At 45.3% G+C, this 23,405-nt stretch overlaps 1 protein-coding gene across 8 annotated transcripts in view; it reads right to left on the bottom strand.

Annotated features, from left to right (window-relative positions):
- UEVLD (UEV and lactate/malate dehyrogenase domains) overlaps positions 1–22,013 on the bottom strand; it is a 75,679-nt gene extending 53,666 nt beyond the window's left edge. For 4 of the 8 annotated variants that reach the window (XM_010370176.2, XM_030917624.1, XM_030917623.1 and 1 more), the window contains exons 1-2: positions 21,883–22,013; positions 11,675–11,759 (exon numbers count right to left, since the gene is read on the bottom strand). In XM_010370176.2, the coding sequence (XP_010368478.1) occupies positions 11,675–11,759; positions 21,883–21,924 (127 nt within the window). In that variant the 5' untranslated portion in view covers positions 21,925–22,013. Of the gene's footprint in view, positions 1–11,674; positions 11,760–16,993; positions 17,036–21,882 lie in introns of those variants that run through there. The other 4 variants (XM_010370179.2, XM_030917625.1, XM_010370178.2 and 1 more) reach the window with 3 other exon arrangements.
- Between the last annotated feature and the right edge of the window lie 1,392 nt (positions 22,014–23,405).

The raw sequence follows: 23,405 nt of genomic DNA, 5'->3' as shown, positions 1-23,405 counted from the left end.
TCGAGACCAGTCTGGCCAACATGGTGAAACCCCCGTCTCTACTGAAAATACAAAAATTAACCAGGCATCACGGTGGGCGCCTATAATACCAGCTACTTGTGGGGAAAAGAAAGAGAGATCAGACTGGTATTGTGTCTATATAGAAAGAAGTAGACACAAGAGACTCCATTTTGTTCTGTATTTGAGATGCTGTTAATCTGTGATCCCACCCCCAACCTTGTCCTTGCAAGAGACATGTGCTGTGGTGACTCAAGTGAGGAGTGGAAAAATACTGAATATCAGAGGTCAGAAAAGTCAGGAAACTCCCCTTAATGCTAAAACAGCAAGGTTATCTGGAAAGTCCCTAGCAGGGCAAGCGGCCGTTTGTGGTTTGGTCAAAGGGCGGGAACCAGTGAACAACTGACTAATGTTTAACTTTAAATGTCAGCCAATTGTAAATCTACAACTGTAAAAAACCCCAGTGACTCTGTAACTTGCTGTAACTTGTTTGTGTCTGACTATAAAAGATGGCTGAACACCGAGCTCGGGGTCTCTCCCTAGGATCTGATACCTAGCTGGAGGGAACCGAGTTCGAACTCGAAATAAAGTGATCCCTGCCGCTTGGCTTTGTCTCTAGACTCTGGTGGCTGCTTTCGGGTCATCGCGGTTCTGGGCATTACATCTTGGGGGCTCGTCCGAGATTGCCCCTAAGCCCACCAGACCCCAGGCCAACGGGTCATCGCAAAAGTGAGTAAGCCGCTCTGTTTATATGTTGTCTGTCTGCCTCTGAATAATCCCGCGGGGTCTGTATATAAGACTGATCTAGTCCTGGCGGATGCGCTATAGGACAGTCAGTGGAGGCCGGTGGGAGACGTCCTCCGGTATTCATCTGGGGCTCTGTATTCTGTGGCCCATCTGCTTCTGGTCAGGTCCTAAGCCCGAGACGCACTAGCGATCAATATATCTTGGTTGTTGGAAGTTATCTGTTGCACGCCCCTTACTAATTTACCTTGATTTACAGGAGCTTTGGAGCCAGTCCTGTACCAGGCACTAATATCCCTTACCACCCATCTTCTATCAACAGGACTTCCTCAGAATGGGCAACTCCCAGACCACACCACTTTCTCTCCTTGTCAATAATTTTAAAGATGTGAGAGCAAGGGGACATGATCTCAGCATAGAACTTAAAAAGGGAAAATTAATAACCCTCTGCCGCTCTGAGTGGCCCACCTTCGGCGTAGGCTGGCCAGCCGAGGGAACTTTTTGCCTCCCCATTATCCTCCAGGTAAAATCAAGGGTTTTCCTGCCAGGTCATTCGGGACACCCAGATCAGATCCCCTGCATTTTAGTCTGGCAAGATCTGGTGGAAAATCCGCCCCCGTGGCTAGCTCCCTTTCTGCTGACCTCTGAACCCTGTAAAACCCTAGTCGCGCAACCAACTGGGACCACCAAAAGACCAAAAACTCCAACTGCCCCCTTGCCCTGTGTTGCCTGACAGCCAGGACCTCGCATCCTTGGAACCCCCGCCTTATCCTCCCCCTCCCAGACCCCATGCCCAAGCCCAACCGGCCGCACTCCCAGGAAGCCATGAGGGCCGAGAAGCGGCCGCGGCGCCAGGAGAAACAAAGTAAACATGGCTCGGGAGGGCCGGCAGGGCGAACGCGCGGGCGTGTCCAGCGTGAGGCAACTCCGCGAGTTCCCGATTCCACTGTAGCGCTCCCCTTAAGGGAAATAGGACCCCCCGATGACACAGGTAACCCTAGACTCCAGTATTGGCCATTCTCTACCAGTGACCTGTACAACTGGAAGACTCAGAATGCCCGGTTCTCTGATAACCCCAAGGACCTAACAGCCCTTCTAGATAGTGTCATGTTCACTCATCAGCCCACCTGGGATGACTGCCAACAGCTCCTCCGCATTCTGTTCACAACGGAGGAACGGGAGAGAATCCAGGTAGAGGCTAGAAAGTTGGTTCCTGGAGATGACAGTCAACCGACTGCAAACCCCAACCTCATTAATGCAGCATTTCCCTTGACCAGGCCAACGTGGGACTACAATACAGCAGAAGGTAGGGGAAAGCTACTCGTTTATCGCCAGACTCTAATGGCGGGTCTCCGGGCTGCAGCTCGCAAGCCCACTAATTTGGCTAAGGTATATTCTGTTTTACAGGGAAAGACAGAAAGCCCCGCTGTTTATCTAGAAAGACTAATGGAAGCCTTTAGACAGTATACACCTATAGATCCAGAGGCCCCAGAAAATCAGGCAGCAGTTGTTATGTCCTTTGTCAACCAGGCGGATACTGTTCTAGACCTAAAAGATGCTTTTTTTAGCCTGCCTTTAGCCCCTAAAAGCCAGGAAATTTTTGCCTTTGAGTGGACAGACTCTGAGAGAGGCATAAGTGGCCAACTGACGTGGACCAGACTGCCACAAGGATTCAAAAACTCCCCAACTCTGTTTGATGAAGCCCTCCACGAAGACTTGGGTGAGTGCCGACGCTAACACCCCAGTATAACTCTCTTGCAGTATGTTGATGATCTCTTAATAGCGGCAACATCCCCAGAGGCCTGCATCCAAGGAACCAAAGACCTCCTGAAAACCTTGGGAAACCTGGGTTATCGAGCCTCAGCTAAAAAGGCCCAGATCTGCAGGCCGGAGGTAACCTACTTGGCGTATCTACTTAGAGGGGGACAGCGCTGGCTAACAAATGCTCGAAAAGAAACTGTCCTACAGATCCCCAGACCGCAGTCAACACGGCAGGTAAGAGAGTTCCTGGGATCTGCAGGGTTCTGCAGACTCTGGATACCTGGCTTCGCTGAACTGGCAAAACCCCTCTATCAGGCTACCAAAGAGCAGCAGCCCTTCAATTGGACTGAAGAGGCTGAGTAAGCTTTCCAGCAAATCAAAACTGCTCTGCTCTCGGCCCCCGCGCTGGGTCTTCCAGATGTCTCTAAGCCTTTCCACTTATACGTGGACGAAAGCTGGGGCATAGCGAAAGCAGTATTAACTCAAAATTTAGGTCCCTGGCGCAGACAGGTTGCATACCTCTCAAAGAGACTGGACCCGGTAGCTGCAGGATGGCCTCCTTCCCTCGGGATGATTGCTGCAACGGCCCTGATGGTCAAAGATGCTAACAAACTGGCCATGGGCCAAGAATTACAAGTCACCACCCCTCATGCTGTCGAAGGCATCCTCTGACAACCCCCTGACCGATGGCTCAGCAATGCTCGGCTTACCCATTATCAAGGGCTGTTACTAAACCCCCTCAGAATAACATTTAAGCCCCCGACAACCCTAAACCCAGCATCATTGCTGCCAGACCCAGACTTAAGTAAGCCGCTCCACAACTGTGCTGAAATACTAGCCCAGGTACATGGAGTCAGAGAAGACCTCCAGGACCGACCACTACCAGATGCAGACCTCACCTGGTTCACTGACGGAAGCAGCTTCATTCACCAAGGACAGAGGTATGCGGGGGCGGCGGTAACCTCAGAGACTGAGATAGTTTGGGCTGAGCCTTTACCTCCAGGAACATCGGCTCAAAAGGCTGAGTTAACTAGCCTTGACACAAGCCCTGAAACTAGGCAAAGACCATAAACTGACAGTATATACTGACAGCCGGTATGCATTTGCCACTGCCTACATACATGGGGCTATATACAGAGAGAGGGGGCTTCTCACAGCTGAAGGAAAAGACATTAAAAATAAAGAACAAATCTTAAATCTTCTGGCTGCCCTTTGGGAACCCAAAAAGCTGGCTATCGTCCACTGTCCGGGACATCAAAAGGCCACTAACCCAGTCACTCGAGGAAACAACCTGGCTGACCAGACTGCAAAAGACGTGGCTAAAACCACTCCTCAGCTGCTGGCCCTCCAGCTGCCTGATCCCGGGCCCAGAGAGTTGCCCTTTCACCCAGAATACTCAGAAGAAGACCTCCAGTGGATAAGTAAACTCCCCGGAACACAGGTCAGTAATCAGTGGTGGAAAGATTCTAACAACAATACCATTCTCCCGGACAGGTTGGGGCAGCGAGTAATAGCACAAATCCACCAAAGCACTCATCTGGGCCCGCGGCGGATGTTAGATTTGATTCAACACGCTGGACTAAAAATTAAAAACTGCCCCTGAAAAAGTAGACGCCACGGTTAAAAACTGTGTAGTATGTCAACTCAATAACGCCAGTCACGGGACCCAGACCACAGGAAAAAGACACAGGGGAGATAGACCTGGTATATATTGGGAAATTGACTTTACTGAAATAAAGCCAGGAAAATATGGATACAAATATTTACTAGTTTTTATAGATACATTCTCTGGATGGGCAGAAGCTTTTCCGACAAAGAAAGAAACTGCACAGATTGCGGCCAAAAAGATCCTAGAAGAAATCCTGCCCAGGTACGGCTTTCCAGTCATGATAGGGTCGGATAATGGGCCGGCCTTCACCGCAAAGGTAAGTCAGGGACTGGCTTCCATCCTTGGCGCTAATTGGAAACTACATTGTGCTTATCGACCCCAAAGATCAGGTCAGGTAGAAAGAATGAATAGAACATTAAAAGAGACCCTAACTAAATTGACCATGGAGACTGGCGCTAACTGGGTAGTCCTCCTCCCCTACGCTCTGTTCCGGGCACGTAACTCTCCTTATAAACTAGGACTTACCCCTTATGAAATAATGTATGGCAAACCACCCCCTATCCTCCCTAACCTTAAAGACAATCTCCTCAAAGCTGACACAGATAATGGTCTTGAACTTTTGTTCTCCTTACAAGCCCTACAGAGAGTTCATGAGGAAGTCTGGCCCAAGCTAAAAGAACTATATGAAGCTGGGCCTCCACCCATTCCACATCAATACAAACCGGGAGACTGGGTCCTCGTCAAGCGCCACCAACAAGAAACCCTAGAACCCCGGTGGAAAGGACCATTCCAGGTGATCCTGACTACGCCTACGGCCCTCAAAGTGGAAGGCATCGCCGCCTGGATTCATCACACCCACGCCAAGCCTATAGACCCGCTCTCGGACCTTGTTACATCCTCGACGGGAGAGGCAGCAACCTGGACAGTTGACCGGACCAAAGAAAACCCTCTAAAACTTGTTCTACGCCGTCAGCACCCTAAACTGTAACTATGACACCTACCTCCTTTATAACTCTTCTACTCTTATGGATCCCTTGTGGGGAGACCCAGGCGAACCCGGCAACATCCCCTTTCGCTTGGCGTTTCTTCCTGACTGAGAACTGGACCAATTATGCTCAGACAGAACAAAAGGGCTATGTATTAGGCACTGCTGACTGTCCCCCTGGCGGTTGTAGCACTCCCATCCATCTAAATTTCACTGATTTTAAACACCAGCCAGGAAAAGCAGCACCCGCAATTTGTTTCCTCTTTGACCAAACACTCTCTTATTGTAATAACTCATGGGTAGAACAAAGTTTCGGCTGTTCTGCAAAATCCACACTGTTAAAATCCTAAAAACTTCTGAGTCCCTATCCAGTCAAACGTGGCAGTCACACAATTTCTTTAAAACCACATCAGGCTACACCTGGGTTATCTGGGACCCTGGGACTCCCGCTGGACTTCCCAGCACAAAGGGGCTATGTACTTGACTCAGGAACTACCTGGCCTAGTAGCTGTCTCTTTCTCTGGCGTTCCCTTGTTCAGATCCAGACCACCCTACACGCTGCCATACAGAACCAGGAAAGGCAGTTAAATGTCCAGCTTTCAACTTTAACTCCTACCCGCCCCTTTTCCTGGTTATCCCTATTAAGAGAAGGGTTAGAAATTGCAAACGCCACTGGCCTAGGCAATCTCTCTGCATGCTTCTTCTGCGCGGCTATAGGGCGACCGCTGTTAACCGCAGTTCCACTTCCAGGCCCGTCTAACGCTTCTCTCAGCCTAAACCCTAACAATAGCCACATACCACCCCCGATCCCTGACGTCCCCTTGTTCCTAAACCCTGGACAGACACAAGTTTCCTTTTGTTATTCAAATGCCAGCACTACCCTCTGCAATACAACTTCCACTCCCAACTCAACCCTCTTTGCCCCTCCCGGTTCTTTCTTCTGGTGCAATGGGACCCTATATAAGAATCTTTCCACTCAGGCCACTATAACACTACTGTGTCTCCCTGTCACGCTAGTCCCCCAACTAACCTTGCGCACCCCTGCAGAATTTTCCAGGTGGGACTCCGCCCCTTTCCCTAAACCAAAACGAGCTATATTCCTCCCCCTAGTAGCCGGAGTCTCACTCACCACATCCTTAGTTGCTGCAGGACTAGCCGGGGGAGCTTTAGGCCACTCCCTTATCAGCACTGCAAAACTCTCTCATCAATTCTCCATAGCTATGGAAGCTTCCGCCGAATCCCTTGCCTCATTACAGAGACAACTGACTTCCCTTGCCCAAGTTACTTTACAAAACCGCCGTGCACTAGGCCTGTTAACGGCCGAAAAAGGAGGGACCTGTCTTTTCCTCAGAGAAGATTGTTGTTTCTACATAAATGAATCTGGACTCGTAGAAACGCAAGTTCAACAACTACATAAACTCAGCCTAGAATTGCAGAAACAACAATTCACCTCTGCTGCCAACAGCTGGTGGAATTCCTCCATGTACTCCCTTCTAGTGCCCCTCATAGGACCATTCATAAGTATACTTCTCTTACTGACTATAGGACCATGTATAATAAACAGATTAACAAACTTTGTAAAAGAAAGACTCAACACTGTCCAGCTTATGGTCCTGAGAGCCCAGTACCAACCTGTACTCACCGAGACTTCCGAGTCAGACATATAAGACCCAAGACTGGCTCTCAAGATACTAGAGAGAGGGGGGAATGAGGAGTGGAAAAATACTGAATATCAGAGGTCAGAAAAGTCAGGAAACTCCCCTTAATGCTAAAACAGCAAGGTTATCTGGAAAGTCCCTAGCAGGGCAAGCGGCCGTTTGTGGTTTGGTCAAAGGGCGGGAACCAATGAACAACTGACTAATGTTTAACTTTAAATGTCAGCCAATTGTAAATCTACAACTGTAAAAAACCCCAGTGACTCTGTAACTTGCTGTAACTTGTTTGTGTCTGACTATAAAAGACGGCTGAACACCGAGCTCGGGGTCTCTCCCTAGGATCTGATACCTAGCTGGAGGGAACCGAGTTCGAACTCGAAATAAAGCGATCCCTGCCGCTTGGCTTTGTCTCTGGACTCTGGTGGTTGCTTTCGGGTCATCGCGGGTCTGGGCATTACACAAGGTTTAACGGATTCTGGGCTGTGCAGGGTGTGCTTTGTTAAACAAGTGCCTGAAGGCAGTATGCTTGTGAAAAGTCATCACCATTCTCTTAATCTCAAGTACCTAGGGACACGTACACTGCCAAAGGTTGCAGGGGCCTCTGCCTAGGAAAGCTAGGTATTGTCTAAGGTTTCTCCCCATGTGATAGTCTGAAATATGGCCTCGTGGCAAGGGAAAGACCTGATGGTCCCCCAGTCTGACACCCGTGAAGGGTCTGTACTGAGGAGGACTAGTACAAGAGGAAAGAAGGCCTCTTGGCAGTTGAGATAGAGAAAAGCATCTGTCTCCTGCCTGTCCCTGAGTGGGGAACATCTCGGTGTAAAACCCGATTGTATGTTCTGTTTACTGAGAAAGGAGAAAACTGCCTTAGGGCTGAAGGTGGGATGCGCTGGCGGCAATGCTGCTCTTTATGCACTAAAAAGCTTTATGGAGATGTTTGCATATGCATATCAAGGCACAGTACTTTTCCTTAAGCTTATGTCACAGAGATCTTTATTCATATGTCTTACTGCTGACCTTCTCCCTACGATGATCCTATTATCCTGCCACTTTCCTTTTTCTAAGATGGTAAAGATAATGATCAATAAATACTGAGGGAACGCTGTATGCTGAGCGCCGGTCCCCTGGGCCCACTTTTGCTTTCTCTATGTTTTGTCTCTGTGTCTCATTTCTTTTCTCAAGTCTCTCGTTCCACCTAATGAGAAACACCCACAAGTGTGGAGGGGCAGGCCACCCCTTCACTACTCAGGAGGCTGAGATAGCAGAATCACTTAAACCCAGGAGGTGGAGGTTGCAGTGAGCCGAGATTATGCCACTGCACTCCAGCCCGGGTAACAGATCAAGACTCTGTATCAAAAATAATAATAATAATGATGATGTAGATAAAACATTTGGAAGAATATCTGGCATTCAATAAACAGTAGCTATTATATCCCTCATTCCAGGCACTTATATAGCACCAAATAACTAGGTGCTAATCAAGAGACCAGTCACTGATGAATCAGAATCTAATAATTTCTTTTTTGAGAGAGAGAGGGTCTCACTTGGTTGCCCATGCTGGAGTGCGGTGGACCAATCTCGGCTCACTGCAACCTCCGTCTCCCGGTTCAAGCAATTCTCCTGCTCAGCCTCCTGAGTAGCTGGGATTACAGGTGCATGCCACCATACCGAGCTATTTTTTTGTATTTTTAGTAGAAACAGGGTTTCATCATGTTGGCCAGGCTGGTCTCAAACTCCTGGCCTCAAGTGATCCACCTGCCTCGGCCTTCCATAGTGCTGGGATTACAGGTGTGAGCCACCTCGCCCAGCCTAGAATCTAATAATTTCTTCCACATATACAATTATGTGCCACATATGTAAGCCTATGCTATTGTGCTAATCAATACTTCAATAGGCCAGGTGCGGTGGCTCACACCTGTAACTCCAGCACTTTGGGAGGCCGAGGCATGCGGATCATGAGGTCAGGAGATCAAGACCATCCTGGCTAACACAGTGAAACTCTATCTCTACTAAAAACACAAAATATTAGCCAGGTGTGGTGGCAGGCGCCTGAAGTCCCAGCTACTCGAGAGGCTGAGGCAGAAGAATCGCTTGAACCCGGGAGGCAGAGGTTGCAGTGAGCCGAGATTGCACCACTGCACTCCCGCCTAGGCAACAGAGCGAGACTCCATCTCAAAAAAAAAACAAAAACAAAAACAAAACACTTCAATAACTCCTCAAGATGTCTATTATATAAATCTGAATTTATATAATCTGAATTTATTTGAACATTTTCTTAATCTAACTGAAATTTAAAATATACACATGCAGAATAAAGCAGTTTTTGAAAAATGTGAATTTTGACTAATTCTTGGGTCTTGAATTTTAACAAGCATTTGCATTTATTTATTTATTTTGGCATGTTTACTTTATTAATATGATACATAATTTTTAAAACAATTTATATTTTAGGTTTGGGGGTACATGTGAAGGTTTGTTACATAGGTAAACTGATATTGTGGGGGTTTGTTGTGCAGATTTATTTCATCACCTAAGTATGAGACCCAGTTTCCAAGTTATCTTTTCTACTCCTTTCTCCCCTCCCATGTTCCATCCTCAAGTAGACCCTAGTCTCTTGTTTCCTTCTTTGTGTTTATGAGTTCTCATCATTTAGCTTCCATTTATTTATTTATTTATTGAGACGGAGTCTCGCTCTGTTGCCAGGCTTGGAGTGCAGTGGCGCGATCTCAGCTCACTGCAAACTCCACCTCCTGGGTTTAAGCGATTCCCCTGCCTCAGCCTTCCGAGTAGCTGGGACGACAGGTGGACATCACCATGCCCAGCTAATTTTTTTGTATTTTAGTAGAGACGGGGTTTCACCATGTTGGTCAGGATGGTCTCGATCTCCTGACCCTGTGATCTACCTGCCTCAGCCTCCCAAAGTGCTGGGATTACAGACTTGAGCCACCGCGCCCTGCCTAGCTCCCACTTATAAGTGAGAACATGCAGGTATTTGGTTTTCTGTTCCTGCGCTAGTTCAGTATTTATTTTTAAGTGGAATAAAATGGGGCCGGGCACAGTGGCTCACACCTGTAATCCCAACAATTTGGGAGGCCAAGGCGAGCAGATCACTTGAGGCCAGGATATTGAGACCAGCCTGGCCAACATAGCAAAACCCCAACTTTACTAAAAATATAAAAATTATCTGGGCGTGGTGGCATGCATCTATAATTCTAGCTACTCAGGAGGCTGAGGCAGGAGAATTGCTTCAACCCATGAGGCAGAGGTTGCAGTAAGCTGGGATCACACCACTGTACTCCAGCCTGGGCAACAGAATGAGGCTCTATCTCAAAATTAATTAATTAATTAATTAAATTAAAATTTTAAAAATGGGATGGAACAGATAATGTCAAAGTGGACACAGTATTTAGTTATGTGCATATGGGATCATGATATAAAATATACTTCCAACTGTAGGCTGTAGTCAGAAATTTTTGAAAGCTAATAGACCGGGAGGGGTGGCTCACACCTGTAATCCCAACACTTTGGGAGGCAGAGGCAGGAGGATCATCCTGAGGTCAGGAGTTTGAGACCAGCCTGGCCAACATGGCGAAACCCCATCTCTACTAAAAACACAAAAATTAGCCAGGAGTGGTGGTGCATGCCTGTAATCCCAGCTACTCGGAAGGCTGAAGCAGGAGAATTGCTCAAACCTAGGGGGCAGAGATTGCAGTGAGCTGAGATCGTGCCACTGCACTCCAGCCTGGGCAACAGAGCAAGACTCTGTCTCAAAAAAAAAAAAAAGAATAAAGTAAAATATTTCTTAGATAACTAAATTCTTACTATTAAGTGAACAGGATAACTAAAACTGTTAATAATTTAGAATCAACCATATATATGATAGGCGGAATAAGGTCCTCCAAGGATGTCCATATCCAACCCGTGGAACCTGTGAATATGTCACCTTACTTGGCAAAGGGACTTTTTAGATGTGATTAGTGACTCTGATCACTTGGCTAATCTTAAAAAAATTAAGGAGTCTGAGATGAAGAAATTATCCTGTATTACTGGGATGGGTCAAATCTAATCACATTGGTCCTTAAAAGTAGAGAATCTGGCCGAATGTGATGGCTCACACCTATAATCCCAGCACTTTGGGAGGCTGAGGCGGGTGGATCACGAGGTCAGGAGATTGAGACCATCCTGGCTAACAAGGTGAAACCCCGTCTCTACTAAATATACAAAAATTAGCTGGGCATGGTGGCGGGCACCTGTAGTCCCAGCTACTCGGGAGGCTGAGGCAGGAGAATGGCGTGAACCCGGGAGGCGGAGCTTGCAGTGAGCTGAGACTGCGCCACTACACTTGAGCCTGGGCGACAGAGCGAGACTCTGTCTCAAAAAAAAAAAAAAAAAAAAAAAAAAAAGCAGAGAATCTTTCCCACCTGTGGTCAGAGGGCGATTTGATTACAGAAGAATGGTTAGAGACATGCAACACTGCTGGCTTTGAAGACACAGAAAGGAGACCAAGAGCCCAAGAATGTGGGTGACCTCTAGAAACTGAAAAAAGCAAGGAAACAGATTATCTCCCAGAGCCTCCAGAAACAAAGGCAGTTGACAGCTGGATTTTAGCCAAGTCAAACCTCTAGTTCACTTTCTAAGCTATAGAAATTTGTGTTGGACTTCTTGCCCTACAGAATTATAACACAGTAAATGTGTGTTTTTTAAAGCCACTAAGTTTGTGGTAGTTTGTTACAGCAGCAATAGAAAACTAATACAAGATACACTGTATTAATTTAAGCTTTCTCAGAAATTGCAGTTTATAAAGTATAGCTGAAAATCAGAATATAAAAGAGAAAACAAGAAATTACAATTTTGCAGCTCTTTAGGACCAAAAATTAGTAGTTCAAATAATGCAGCATTTAAACGAGAGGATATGATTCTTACCATAGGTGTCCATGGAATATTTGAAATGTGGGAAAAATACATTTACATTCTTTAGTTCTTCCACAGTTAGGTCCCTGAACTTGTACTGAAAAGAGAAAAATAAGCATGGAGTAAGAATAAAGCTTATAAAAGAATAATTGCAGTTAACTTTTTTTTTTTTTTGAGACAGAGTATCGCTCTGTTGCCCAGGTTGGAATGCAGTGGTGGGATCTCGGCTCACTGCAACCTCCATCTCCTGGGTTTAAGCGATTCTCCTGCCTCAGCCTCCCGAGTTGCTGGGATTACAGGCATGTGCCACCACGCCTGGCTAATTTTTTGTACTTTTAGTAGAGGCAGGGTTTCGCCATGTTGGTCAGGCTGGTCTCAAACTCCTGACTTCGTGATCCACGGGCCTCGGCCTCTCAAAGTGCTGTGGTTACAGGAGTGAGCTACCACGCCTGGCCTGCAGTTAACATTTAACTGACAATTTACCGTGTACTAGGCCCTGAGCTCTGAGCTTTACAAACTTGAATGGTATTTGATTTAATCTTTTTAACAACACCCCTACGAGGTAGGGAGGACTTTACAACTGCTCTATAGCAGCAGCAGAAGAAAACGAAAGCTAGAGAATCAAAGTAACTTGCTGAGTCCAATAGCAAGTTAAATAGTGAAGCCGGAGCTCAAATCCAGGACCAGGGTCTTTAATCTCTAAATCAAACTGCCTCTAAATACCTCCAGAGAGAGAAGGCAGAATGAATCACCCCTCTCACCACCATTCAAGATCCAACTGTCTTTTTGGTATGACTCATTCACTTGAGACACCTCGACTTTCCCCTCCCACCTTCCTGGCACTGCTTGCTGGGTTTCAAATGGAAAACAAAATCATGCAAGGTTTTGTAGTCAGGTGTGTGAACTGCCTCTTCATTTATCCAGATGTCTTCTCAGAGATACTAACTTGGTTGTCTTGTGGGCAAAATCATTTAAATTATTTAAGCTTATTTTCTCATCTACAAAAATAAATAATACTTACCTTTTACGCTGTGGTGAGGTTTAAATGAAAGAAAATAAGTATATTAAGAGTTTACCATTCTGAAAATGTATTTGAGACAACAGTTCCTTTTACAATGGCATCAAAAAGAATAAAATATTTAGGAATAAATGTAACAGGGTACAAAACTTCGACTCTGAAAACTACAGAACATTATTGAAAAAAATAAAATAGAGCAAAGTAAATGGAAAGCATCCCTTGTTCATGGATTTGAAGATAGTATTGTTAAGATGACAATTTTCCTCAACAGATTCAACACAGTCCCTATCAAAAGCCCAGCTGCCCCTTTTTTTTTTTTGGCAAAGATGTACAGACTCTAAAATTCATATGGAAATTCAAGGGACCCAGAATAACCAAAACAATCAGGAAAAAGAACAAACCAGCTGGTGGATTCATACTATAATCAAAAGACAGGCTATAACCAAAAGGAGAAAATAACAAGTGTTGGAGAGGATGTAAAGAAATCAGAACTCTCACACATATACCACTGCCAGTGGCAAAATGATGCAGCTGCTTTGGGAAACAGCCTGGTAGTTCTTCAAAAGATTCAACACAGAGTCAGGGTTACCACATGACTGAGCAATTCCACTTCTCGGTATACACCCAAGAAAAATGAAAACAGGTATCTACACAAAAACTTGTATACGACTGTTCATACCAGCATTGTTAATACTAGCCAAAAAGTGAAAACAGTCCAAATGTCCATTAACTAATGAATGGATAAATAAAATGTGGCATATCCATAAAATGAAATATTCAACCACAAAAAGGAATAAAGTGCTAATACATGCTACAACATGGATGAACCTTAAAAATGCTATGCTAAGTGAAAGAAAACAGACTTAGGAAGTGCCTGCCTCTGGTCTTGGCCAGAGCCTGTGCTTCCCAGACAAAAAAAAAAAAGAAAAATTAAAAATAAAAGAAATGAGACACAAAGGCTACATATTTTATGATTCCATGTATATGCAATATCCTGAACCGGCAAATACATAGAAACACAAAGTAGACTGGTGGATTGTGGGAGTTTGGGAGAAAATGGAAGAGGATTGCTAGTGGATCCTGTTTCCTCTCTCAGAGCCTTAAGCTGTTTGCCTGCAAAAAAGATACAGCTTGCCGGGCGCGGTGGCTCATGCCTGTAATCCCAGCACTTTGGGAAGCTAAGGTGGGTGGATCACCTGAAGTCAGGAGTTCAAGACTAGCCTGACCAACATGGTGAAACCCCATCTCCACTAAAAATACAAAATTAGCTGGGTGTGGTGGCAGATGCCTGTAATCCCAGCTACTTGCGAGGCTAAGGCAGGAGAATAACTTAAACCCAGGAGGCGGAGGTTGCAGTGAGCCAAGATCGTGCCACTGCACTCCAGCCTGGGCAACAAGAGCGAAACTCCATCTCAAAAAAAAAAAAAAAAGATATAGCTCTACTGCCTACCAACTTCAACAGGTGTGTATGAAGGTCTTACAATTAACATACGTAAAAGTGAGATAATAAACAAAATATGTATACAACAGTAAGTATAGGCAGGAAACTACAAATTGACACAAAGAACATCTAAGTTACAGAAAGGCCTCTGGAGAAGTTGAATCCACATTTCAGCCTAGAATCTAGAATGGTATAGAAGATTAGTGGTTAAACCTGTAATCCCAGCACACTGGGAGGCCAAGGCAGGCAAATCACTTGAGGTCAGGAGTTCGAGAACAGACTGGCCAACATGGTGAAATCCTGTCTCAACGAAAAATACAAAAATTAGCCAGGCGTGGTGGCATGCACCTGTAATCCCAGCTACTCGGGAGGCTGAGGCAGGAGAATCATTTGAACCGGGGAGGTGGAGGTTGCAGTAAGCTGGGATCACCTCGCTGCACTCTAGCGACAGAGCCAGACTCTGTCCCAAAAAAAAAAAAAAAGAAAATTAGGGGGAAAAGGGAAGGTCATTCTAAGATGGGGAAGAATTTGCTAGAAGAGAAGTCTAACTATAAACAACTCGAGAGCAGGAACCGTCTTTCACTCATTGTTCTATCTCTTCACAGTACTTAGTACAGGGTATGCCTTTGATAATTTTTTTGGATAGGAGTTAGGAAATAGGCAGATTTATATGAGTAGAGTAGACATAGAAAGTAAATATGATCCACAGCATTGAGCATCAAAACCAAGAAATGATTAGCATTAACTAAAACAGACTTGTTTAGTCTGCTGGGCAAAGTGAGTCCTAGATTCAGTGCCCATGATTCAGTGTAAACAAAACTGAATGAAGTCACCTCAACTCCAAACACTACACAAATGTACAAAAGGCTGCATTGTTGTCACCTGGAATATACATATTATCAACAAATAAAATTTGCTTCATTTTCCACCATTTTTTACATCCTTAAAATCACTGGAGAACATGATTATTAATAGCTATATAAGGCTACACTAGAATTGATTTAATTGCAAAACTGCTACACAAGTTTCTCAAAGGCAGCAAAAGCACTCTTCTCGGGACTTAAAAACCCAAATGTTACTATTAAATATTTCATTTGTTGTTTTGTTTTGACACCCCCCTACCTTGCCAAAAAGGACCTATTTTATCTGTCCCAAGGAAAATATTAACTTTTTTTTTTTTTTTGGAGACAGGGTCTCACTATGTCACCCAGGCTGGAGTGCAGTGGCACAATCAGGTGTGTGCCACCATGCCTGGATAATGTTTTGGTATTTTTCATAGAGATGGGGTTTCACCATGTTGCCAAGGCTAGTCTTGAACTCTTGGGCTCAAGGGATCTACCTGCTTCACCCTCCCAAAGTGCTGGGATTACAGGTGTGAGCCACCACACCCAGCCTTATTTTCACTACATATTAAACAGCGTATCTTCTTAGTGTAATATTAAGACAGATTTCATACTGGTCCTCACCACTAAAAATTCTGCATAACATTCTCTCAAGAAATGTGCCTCAAGCAGTGCCATGTGCTTAAAGGGTACAAGTACTTCACTAAAGAAGAAAGTGATCCAAGAGATTCTAAATATGGTTATAAAAATTATTAAGACTGAAAAATTGAGTTTAATAAAATTTTAAATTTGCCTGCTGTACTACAGTGTATTCAGAAGACTGATATTTCTTTTCTCTTTTTTCTGAGAGGCAGTCTCACCCTGTCACCCAGAGTGCAGTGCAATGGCATGAACTCGGCTCACTGTAACCTCCATCTCCCGGGTTCAAGCAATTCTCCTGCCTCAGCCTCTTGAGTAGCTGGGATTACAGGTGCGCACCACCACACCTGGCTAATTTTTATCTTTACTAGAAACTGGGTTTCACCAAGTTGGCCAGGCTGGTCTCGAACTCCTGAGCTTAAGTGAGCCATCTGCCTCGGCCTCCCAAAGTGCTGGGATTACAGATGTGAGCCATCATGCCCAGTTTTTTTTTTTTTTTTTTTTTAACTGAGTTTCACTCTTGTTGCCCAGGCTGGAGTGCAGTGGTGCTATTTTGGCTCACTGCAACCTCCGCCTCCTGGGTTCAAGCAATTCTCCTGCCTGAGCCTCCCAAGTAGCTGGGATTACAGGCACCAGCCACCATGTCTGGCTTTTTTGTATTTTTAGTGGAGATGGGGTTTTATCATGTTGGCCAAGAACTCTTGACCTCAGGTGATCCACCTGCCTCGGCCTCCCAAAGTGCTGGGATTACAGGCATGAGCCACCGCACTTGGCCCAGAAGACTGATATTTCAAGAGTATTCTTATATGACTTTGCTCAAATGTAGGACACACTGAAGAATAATAATACTTTGTAGTATCAAAGAAATTTTTAGCAGGAAGGAATCTTATAGAACAAGTCCAGTATTACTTTTTTTTTTTTTTTTTGAGACGGAGTTTCACTCTTGTTGCTCAGGCTGGAGTGCAATGGCGCAATCTTGGCTCACCGCAACCTCCACCTCCCAGCTTCAAGTGATTCTCCTGCCTCAGCCTCCCAAGTAGCTGGGATTACAGGTATGCACCACCACACCCAGCTAATTTTGTATTTTTAGTAGAGACGAGGTTTCTCCATGTTGGTCAGGCTGATCTTGAACTCCTGACTTCAGGTGATCCGCCTGCCTCAGCCTCCCAAAGTGTTGAGATTACAGGTATGAGCCACCGCCGTATTAGCATTTTATGAGTGAGCAAATCTAGGTTAAGTTGCCTCTCTGACATAACTCAGCTGGAGGAGCAGAAAATAGGAATTAGGGAACTAGGTAATTTCTCTAAATGTAACACTTAATATAAATGAAGGAATATACTTATGTGGTAATTTCTCTAAATGTAACACTTAATATAAATGAAGGAATATACTTATGTGGCTGGGCATGGTGGCTCACATCTGTAATCCCAGCTTTTTGGACAGTCAAGGACGGAGGATCACTTGAGGTCAGCAGTTCGAGACCAGCCTGGGCAACATAGCAAGACACTGCCTCTACAAAAATAAAAATAAAAATTGGCCAGATGTGGTGATGTTACCTGTGGTCCTAGCTACCTCCAGAAGCTGAGACAGGAGAATCACTTGAGCCCAAGAGTTTGAGGCTGCAGTAAGCTATGATAGTGCCATTGTACTCCAGCCTGGGAGATACAGCAAGACTCTATCTTTTTTTAAAAAAAGAAAAAGCACACACTTTTTGAAGAATAATAAGTACTGGTGAATTGACCCACCCACTTACGATACAGAACTGTATGACAAAGCTTCCTGCCATAATGGAAATAATCTATATATATATTGTCCAATATGATAGCCACAAACCACATGTGGCTACTAACAATTGAAATGTGATTAGTGATTTTGTTCCTGTTTTTAAAAAATGCTCATTTATATATTTTGCCCAATTCTCTATTTACTGTTTGTTTGTTTTCTGTTTTTTTGAAACGGAGTCTCACTCTGTTGCCCAGGCTGGAGTGCAGTGGCATGATCTCGGTTCACCACAACCTCCACCTCCCAGGTTCAAGTGATTCTCCTGCCTCAGCCTCCTGAGTAGCTGGGACTACAGGCACAAGCCACCATGCGCAGCTAATTTTTGTATTTTTAGTAGAGACAGGGTTTCATTATGTTGGCCAGGCTGGTCTCGAATTCCTGACCTTGTGATCTGTCCACCTCAGTCTCCCAAAGTGCTGGGATTATGGGTGTGTGCCACCACGCCTGGCCTATTTATTGGTTTTAATATTGATTTGTAGGCATGCTTTATATATTTTAGATATCAACACTTTGTCAGTTATGTGTGCTACAGATAGCTTCTCTAAGTTTGTATCTTGCCTCTTCACTTTCTTTTTTAAAAAACTGAGATAGGGTCTTGCCATAACTACTGGACTCAACAGATCTGTTTGTCTTGGCCTCCCAAAGTTCTGAGATTACAGGTGTGAGCCACCGTACCTGGCTGCCTCTTCACCTTCTTCACAGTGTCTTCTGTTCTTAATTTTAATATAGTTGGATTTGTCTCTTACTTGTGTATTATTTTAAAACGGTTTGCATATTCTGAGCCTATACCATTTATATTTTTAGGTTTTAAAGTTGTCTTTTACATTTAGGTCTTTAATCCACTGGAAATTTTTATGTTTGGTGTAAGGTAGGAATACAAGGTACAATTTCATTTTTCCCATGTGGATATTCACTTTTCTCTGCATTCTCCTTTCGCCAGTTATCTGCAATGTCTTCTGTTTTATATTGCATTTTCAAACATGTATGACTACGATTCTAGGCCTTTAGTCTGTTTCACTGGTTAGTCTATTCCACACCAATGCCACACTAAATTTTACTTGCCAGTACTGATATTTGGTAGAGCAAGTCCTCAAATCTATCATCTATTCTTTCTTTCTTCTTCTTCTTTTTTTTTTTTTTTGAGACAGAGTATTGCTCTGTGGCTCAGGCTGGGGCGCAGTGGTGCATTCTCAGCTCACTGCAACCTCTGCCTCCTGGGTTCAAGCGATTCTCCTGCCTCAGCCTCCCAAGTGGCTGGGGCTACAGGTGCCCACCACCACGCCCAATTTTTATATCTTTTAGTGGACAGGAGGTTTCACCATGTTGGCCAGGCTGGTCTCGAACTCCTGACCTCAAGTGACCCACCCACCTCAGCCTCCCAAGTGCTGGGATTACAGGCATGAGCCACACCACGCCCAGCCCTCATATCTATTCTTTTTCCATAGTAATGTCAAGGTTATCCTTGGCCTTCTGCTCTTCTACATGAATTTTAGAATCAGTTTGAAGTTTCCAAGAACTGCATTGACCCTATAGATCAATTTGGGGAGAACTGACAATCTTCACATCTACGAAATTGGGATATCTATTTAATAAGATTTTTTACTTTCTCCGTAGTTGCTTAATTTTTTAATGTACTGATCATTTCTCCATCGATTTTTCCACAACAAAATTATTTCTTAAGTTTTTAAAAATTTTAAATTCATTTATTTTTTATTTTTTTGAGATGGAGTCTCCCTCTGTTGCCCAGGCTGGAGTGCAGTGGCACAACCTGGGGTTACTGCAAACTCTGCCTCTCAGGTTCAAGCGATTCTCCTGCTTCAGCCTCCCAAGTAGGTGGGATTACAGGTGTGTGCCACCATGCCTGGCTTATTTTTTTGTATTTTTAGTAGAGATGGGGTTTCACCATGTTGGACAGGCTGATCTCGAACTCCTGGCCTCAGGTGACCCACATGCCTCGGCCTCCCAAAGTGTTGGGATTACAGGCATGAGCCACGGCGCCTGGCCTTAAATTTATTTCTATGTTTAGAGACAGGGTCTCGTCCTATCTCCCAGGCTGGCAAGCAGTGACACAATCATAGCTCTCTGCATACTCAAACTCCAGGGCTCAAGCTGTTCTCCTGCCTCAGCCTCTCAATTAGTGGGGACTACAGGCATGAGTAACGGTGCCCAGATTAAAACTATTTCTAGATATTAAATGATATTATTTACCTACTGCAATGAATGGTCAGGGAACCTCAAATATTTGCTGGACTGACTTGTTTCTGATTGGTTTCCTTAATTTATACGGCCAACAAATACTTATTAATAATAAGCTACCCCAGCCTGGCCAATATGATGAAACCTCATCTCTACTAAAAATACAAAAAAAAAAAAAAAAAAAAAATTAGCCAGGACCCAGAATAGCTTGAACCCAGAAGGCGGGGATTGCAGTGAGCAGAGATCGCGCCACTGCACTCCAGCCTGGCTGACAGAGCGAGACTCCGTCGAAGAAGAAGAAGAGGAAGAAGAGGAGGAGGAAGAGGAGGAGGAAGAAGAAGAAGAGGAAGAACAGGAAGAGGAAGAAAGAAGAGGAAGAAAGAAGAAAGAAGGAAGAAAGAAGAAGTAGTTATCTATGTGCCAGACTCTATGCTATGCACTGACGGAAAAAAGAAAGTCCTCTACTATTCTACTCTCACCCTTGAAAAAACCATTGTCTCTCTTCTTTTCCTTCATTCCAGTTCCACCAAAAATATGTTCTATGCTTGAATCTTAACTTGAACAATTCTTCCCATCGGACAATCCATCATCCTCTGCACATTAAAACTTGAATGGTTCTGGCCGGGCGCGGTGGCTCAGGCCTGTAATCCCAGCACTTTGGGAGGCCGAGACGGGCGGATCACGGAGGTCAGGAGATCGAGACCATCCTGGCTAACACGGTGAAACCCCGTCTCTACTAAAAATACAAAAAAAATAGCCGGGCGAGGTGGCGGGCGCCTGTAGTCCCAGCTACTCGGGAGGCTGAGGCGGGAGAATGGCGTAAACCCGGGAGGCGGAGCTTGCAGTGAGCTGAGATCCGGCCACTGCACTCCAGCCCAGGGCGACAGAGCAAGACTCCGTCCCTAAAAAAAAAAAAAAAAAAAAAAAAAAAAAAAAAAAAAAAAAAAAAAAACTTGAATGGTTCTTTTAATTTCATGTGCTCTGAAGAGGAGACAGAAAGCGTAGTAATCCTAAGCATTACGATACTTCTCTTCCTACAAGATCTGCACCTGTCGCAGTAGATAAATTCCTTCAAGTCACTTATATAAACAATTTCAATCTTAGGGCTTCAAAACCTCCCACGGATATGTAAACTGCCCCAACAAGGAAAGAAGCAAGTTAACAAAAATGGCACAAACTATGGTTTCCGCATTAGGAAGTCTTAAGACGCATTAAGAATTACTTAAGGCCGGGTACGGTGGTTCATACCTGTAATTCCACCACTTTGGGAGGCTCAGGCGGGTGGATCACTTGAGGTCAGGAGTTCAAGACCAGACTGGCCAACATGGGGAAAAATCCATCTCTACTAAAATACAAAAATTAGCCAGGCATGGTGGCGCGCGCCTGTAGTCCCAGCTACTTGGGAGGCTGAGGCACGAGAATCGGCTTGAACCTGGGAGGTGGAGGTTGCAGTGAGCCGAGATCGCGCCACTGCACTCCAGCCTGGGCGACAGAGCAAGACTCTGTCAAAGAAAAAAACAAACAAACAAACAAAAACCTTAACTAGGAAACTGGTGAAAACTAGTTTTCTTAACTAGAAAATTGGTGGTGATTTCCTCAGATTGTACACCGGAAACTCAGGCTAGTCAGGTCTCGGAAATATAGGTCAGATTTCTAGGTCGGCCCGCCTACTCCCCAACCTTCCAACATTAAGATCTCTCCAGGGCCTTCAAGCTCTGTCTTCATCCCTAAATCTACTCAGTTCTTTCATTCACAGAACAGTTATTCAGTACTTATGTTGTTGTCAAACACAGTCGCTAGATGAAGGGAATACAAAAGCACAATCTTTGCAGTCAAAGGGGCTCACAGCAAGAGTAAGGTTTGTAAATACATAATTACTCCACAATGTGATAATCGATATCTTTGAAAACAGAAGGGTTGATTCAATCTTCCAGGGAGTAACTGAGTTGGGTCTTACAAAGGATGAGCTTTGCAATTCAAGAAAAAAGAAAAAAAAGGCAGACCATTTCAGCAGACAGAAAGGCGTGGTTAGGCGTGTGCTGCGAGCTGTTTGAAGTCAGTGAAGCTGGGGGTATGAGGAGGGCTCGCACCAGGTGGAGGTTGGGAAACCTCGGAGTTGCGGGAGAAATCAGAATCCAGGTCCCCTCAGGCACCCTGGGGCCGCTCCCCATAGCCAGCTGCCCCCGCTCCAAGCCCCACTACAAGCCGGGAAACGCAAAACGGAGGCAACCTGGCCAAAGGCAGAGGAACCCCCCCCTCAAGACCCTGAGGACCCAGACCTGGCCCTGCGGACTGCCCGCACCTTGCCAAGCTGCCGTCTCAGGCCCTCGCAGTCGAACTCCATCTCCAGCCCCGTCCCGAGCCAGATCCCACGACCCCAGCCTCCGGGCCTTGTTCCGGACTTGCTGCAGGACGGAAGCCGCTGAGGACCAAACTTCCCTGCGGTCCAAGGCTCCGCCTCTTCCCAGACTGAAAACTCCACCCGCATTCAAAGCACGGGTTCAGCCCCGGCTGCGCCCGGAATCCGAGGTACCTGCTTCTTGACCCCGGAGTGGGCAAGTGACGAGGGCACGGCCAGAAATGCGTTGGTGTCAAGGAAACCACGACCCATCTTCCTGGAAGGAAACTTGGGGACACTTATGAAGAGAAGACTAGGAAGGACCGGAGTAGAATCTCTAAAGGAGGTAGAAGCAACACGCGGTGTTCTTGAAGAGTTTCCAGACAGATGTATTAAATTCCGCAGTGTATCAGGAAAGAGCAAGACCGAAAAATTGCAGTTGAATTTAGGAAGGAGGCGGTAATGGAGTTTCAGAAGCAAAATTTCAGGGAGTAGAAAGGAGAAACAAAGTCAGGAGGATCCTTGTCGGAGAAGCGGAGCCACAGCATCAGGGTGGCGCAGCACGGGGCGAGGGTTTGTTTTTTAATATTTTTAGGGGTGCCATAACAATGTTGGTGGTCAAAGAGAGGAGACAGCCAGGTGAACGAAAAAGTTGGAAAACGAGAGGAGGGAGGTGGGTGAATAAGGTGATTTGGAGAAGGTGGGCGAAGAAGAGATGCAGGGTACAGTAATTTTCTGGTATTATTTGGTCTCCTTGACCCGTGACTGACTTACCTTCCCTGTATCCCTGGCATGAGCCACTGAAGCGAAAAGTCAGGAGCTGGATATTGTAATTGTCAAGAGGTTGGGCGTATAGGAGGGAGATTGTATTTATAGGAAGATCTGAAGGGAGCGTTGCCCTGACTCAGGAGAAGCAGCTGAAAAGCTGGAAGGAACATTCATTCAGAAAGTATTTATTGAGCATCTACTACTTGCCAGCTACTTTTCCAGGTCTCAGGATACAGCGGTGAACAAAATACACTCAGATAGCTGCTGTCTTAAGGGTGTCATTCCTTTATTAGCAGAGGGAGAGCAAAACAATAAATGTAATAAGTAAATTATTCAGCGTGTCAGAAGGTTGATTATGTGTTGTGGAGAATAAATTCATAAAAGGGTAAGGAGATTGGGGTAGTTCTGAGGGGTGAGGGAGTAAGTGTTACGAATCAGAGTGCAGACAAAGCAGAAGCCTAAGACAGGCATGTGCAGAGGGAGGCTCAACACAGCAAGAAGGCCAGTGTGGCTGGAGTAGAATGAAGTAAGACAGGAGTAGAGACAAGGAGGCTAAGTTAGGGAAACAAGAGGGAGGAACAAATGGTTTAGAGAAGTGAGTCTTTTAGTGTGATCTCCAGACCTGCAGCCTCAGATTCTGGGAGTTGTTGGAAGTGCAGGGTCTGCCGGGCGCGGTGGTTCACGCCTGTCATTCCAGCACTTTGGGAGGCCAAGGCGGG

This window comes from Rhinopithecus roxellana, chromosome 15, assembly GCF_007565055.1.
Source record: "Rhinopithecus roxellana isolate Shanxi Qingling chromosome 15, ASM756505v1, whole genome shotgun sequence".
NCBI lineage: Eukaryota > Metazoa > Chordata > Mammalia > Primates > Cercopithecidae > Rhinopithecus > Rhinopithecus roxellana.
The sequence above is the reverse complement of the archived record's forward strand: the minus strand, read 5'-3'. Positions and strand labels throughout refer to the sequence as shown.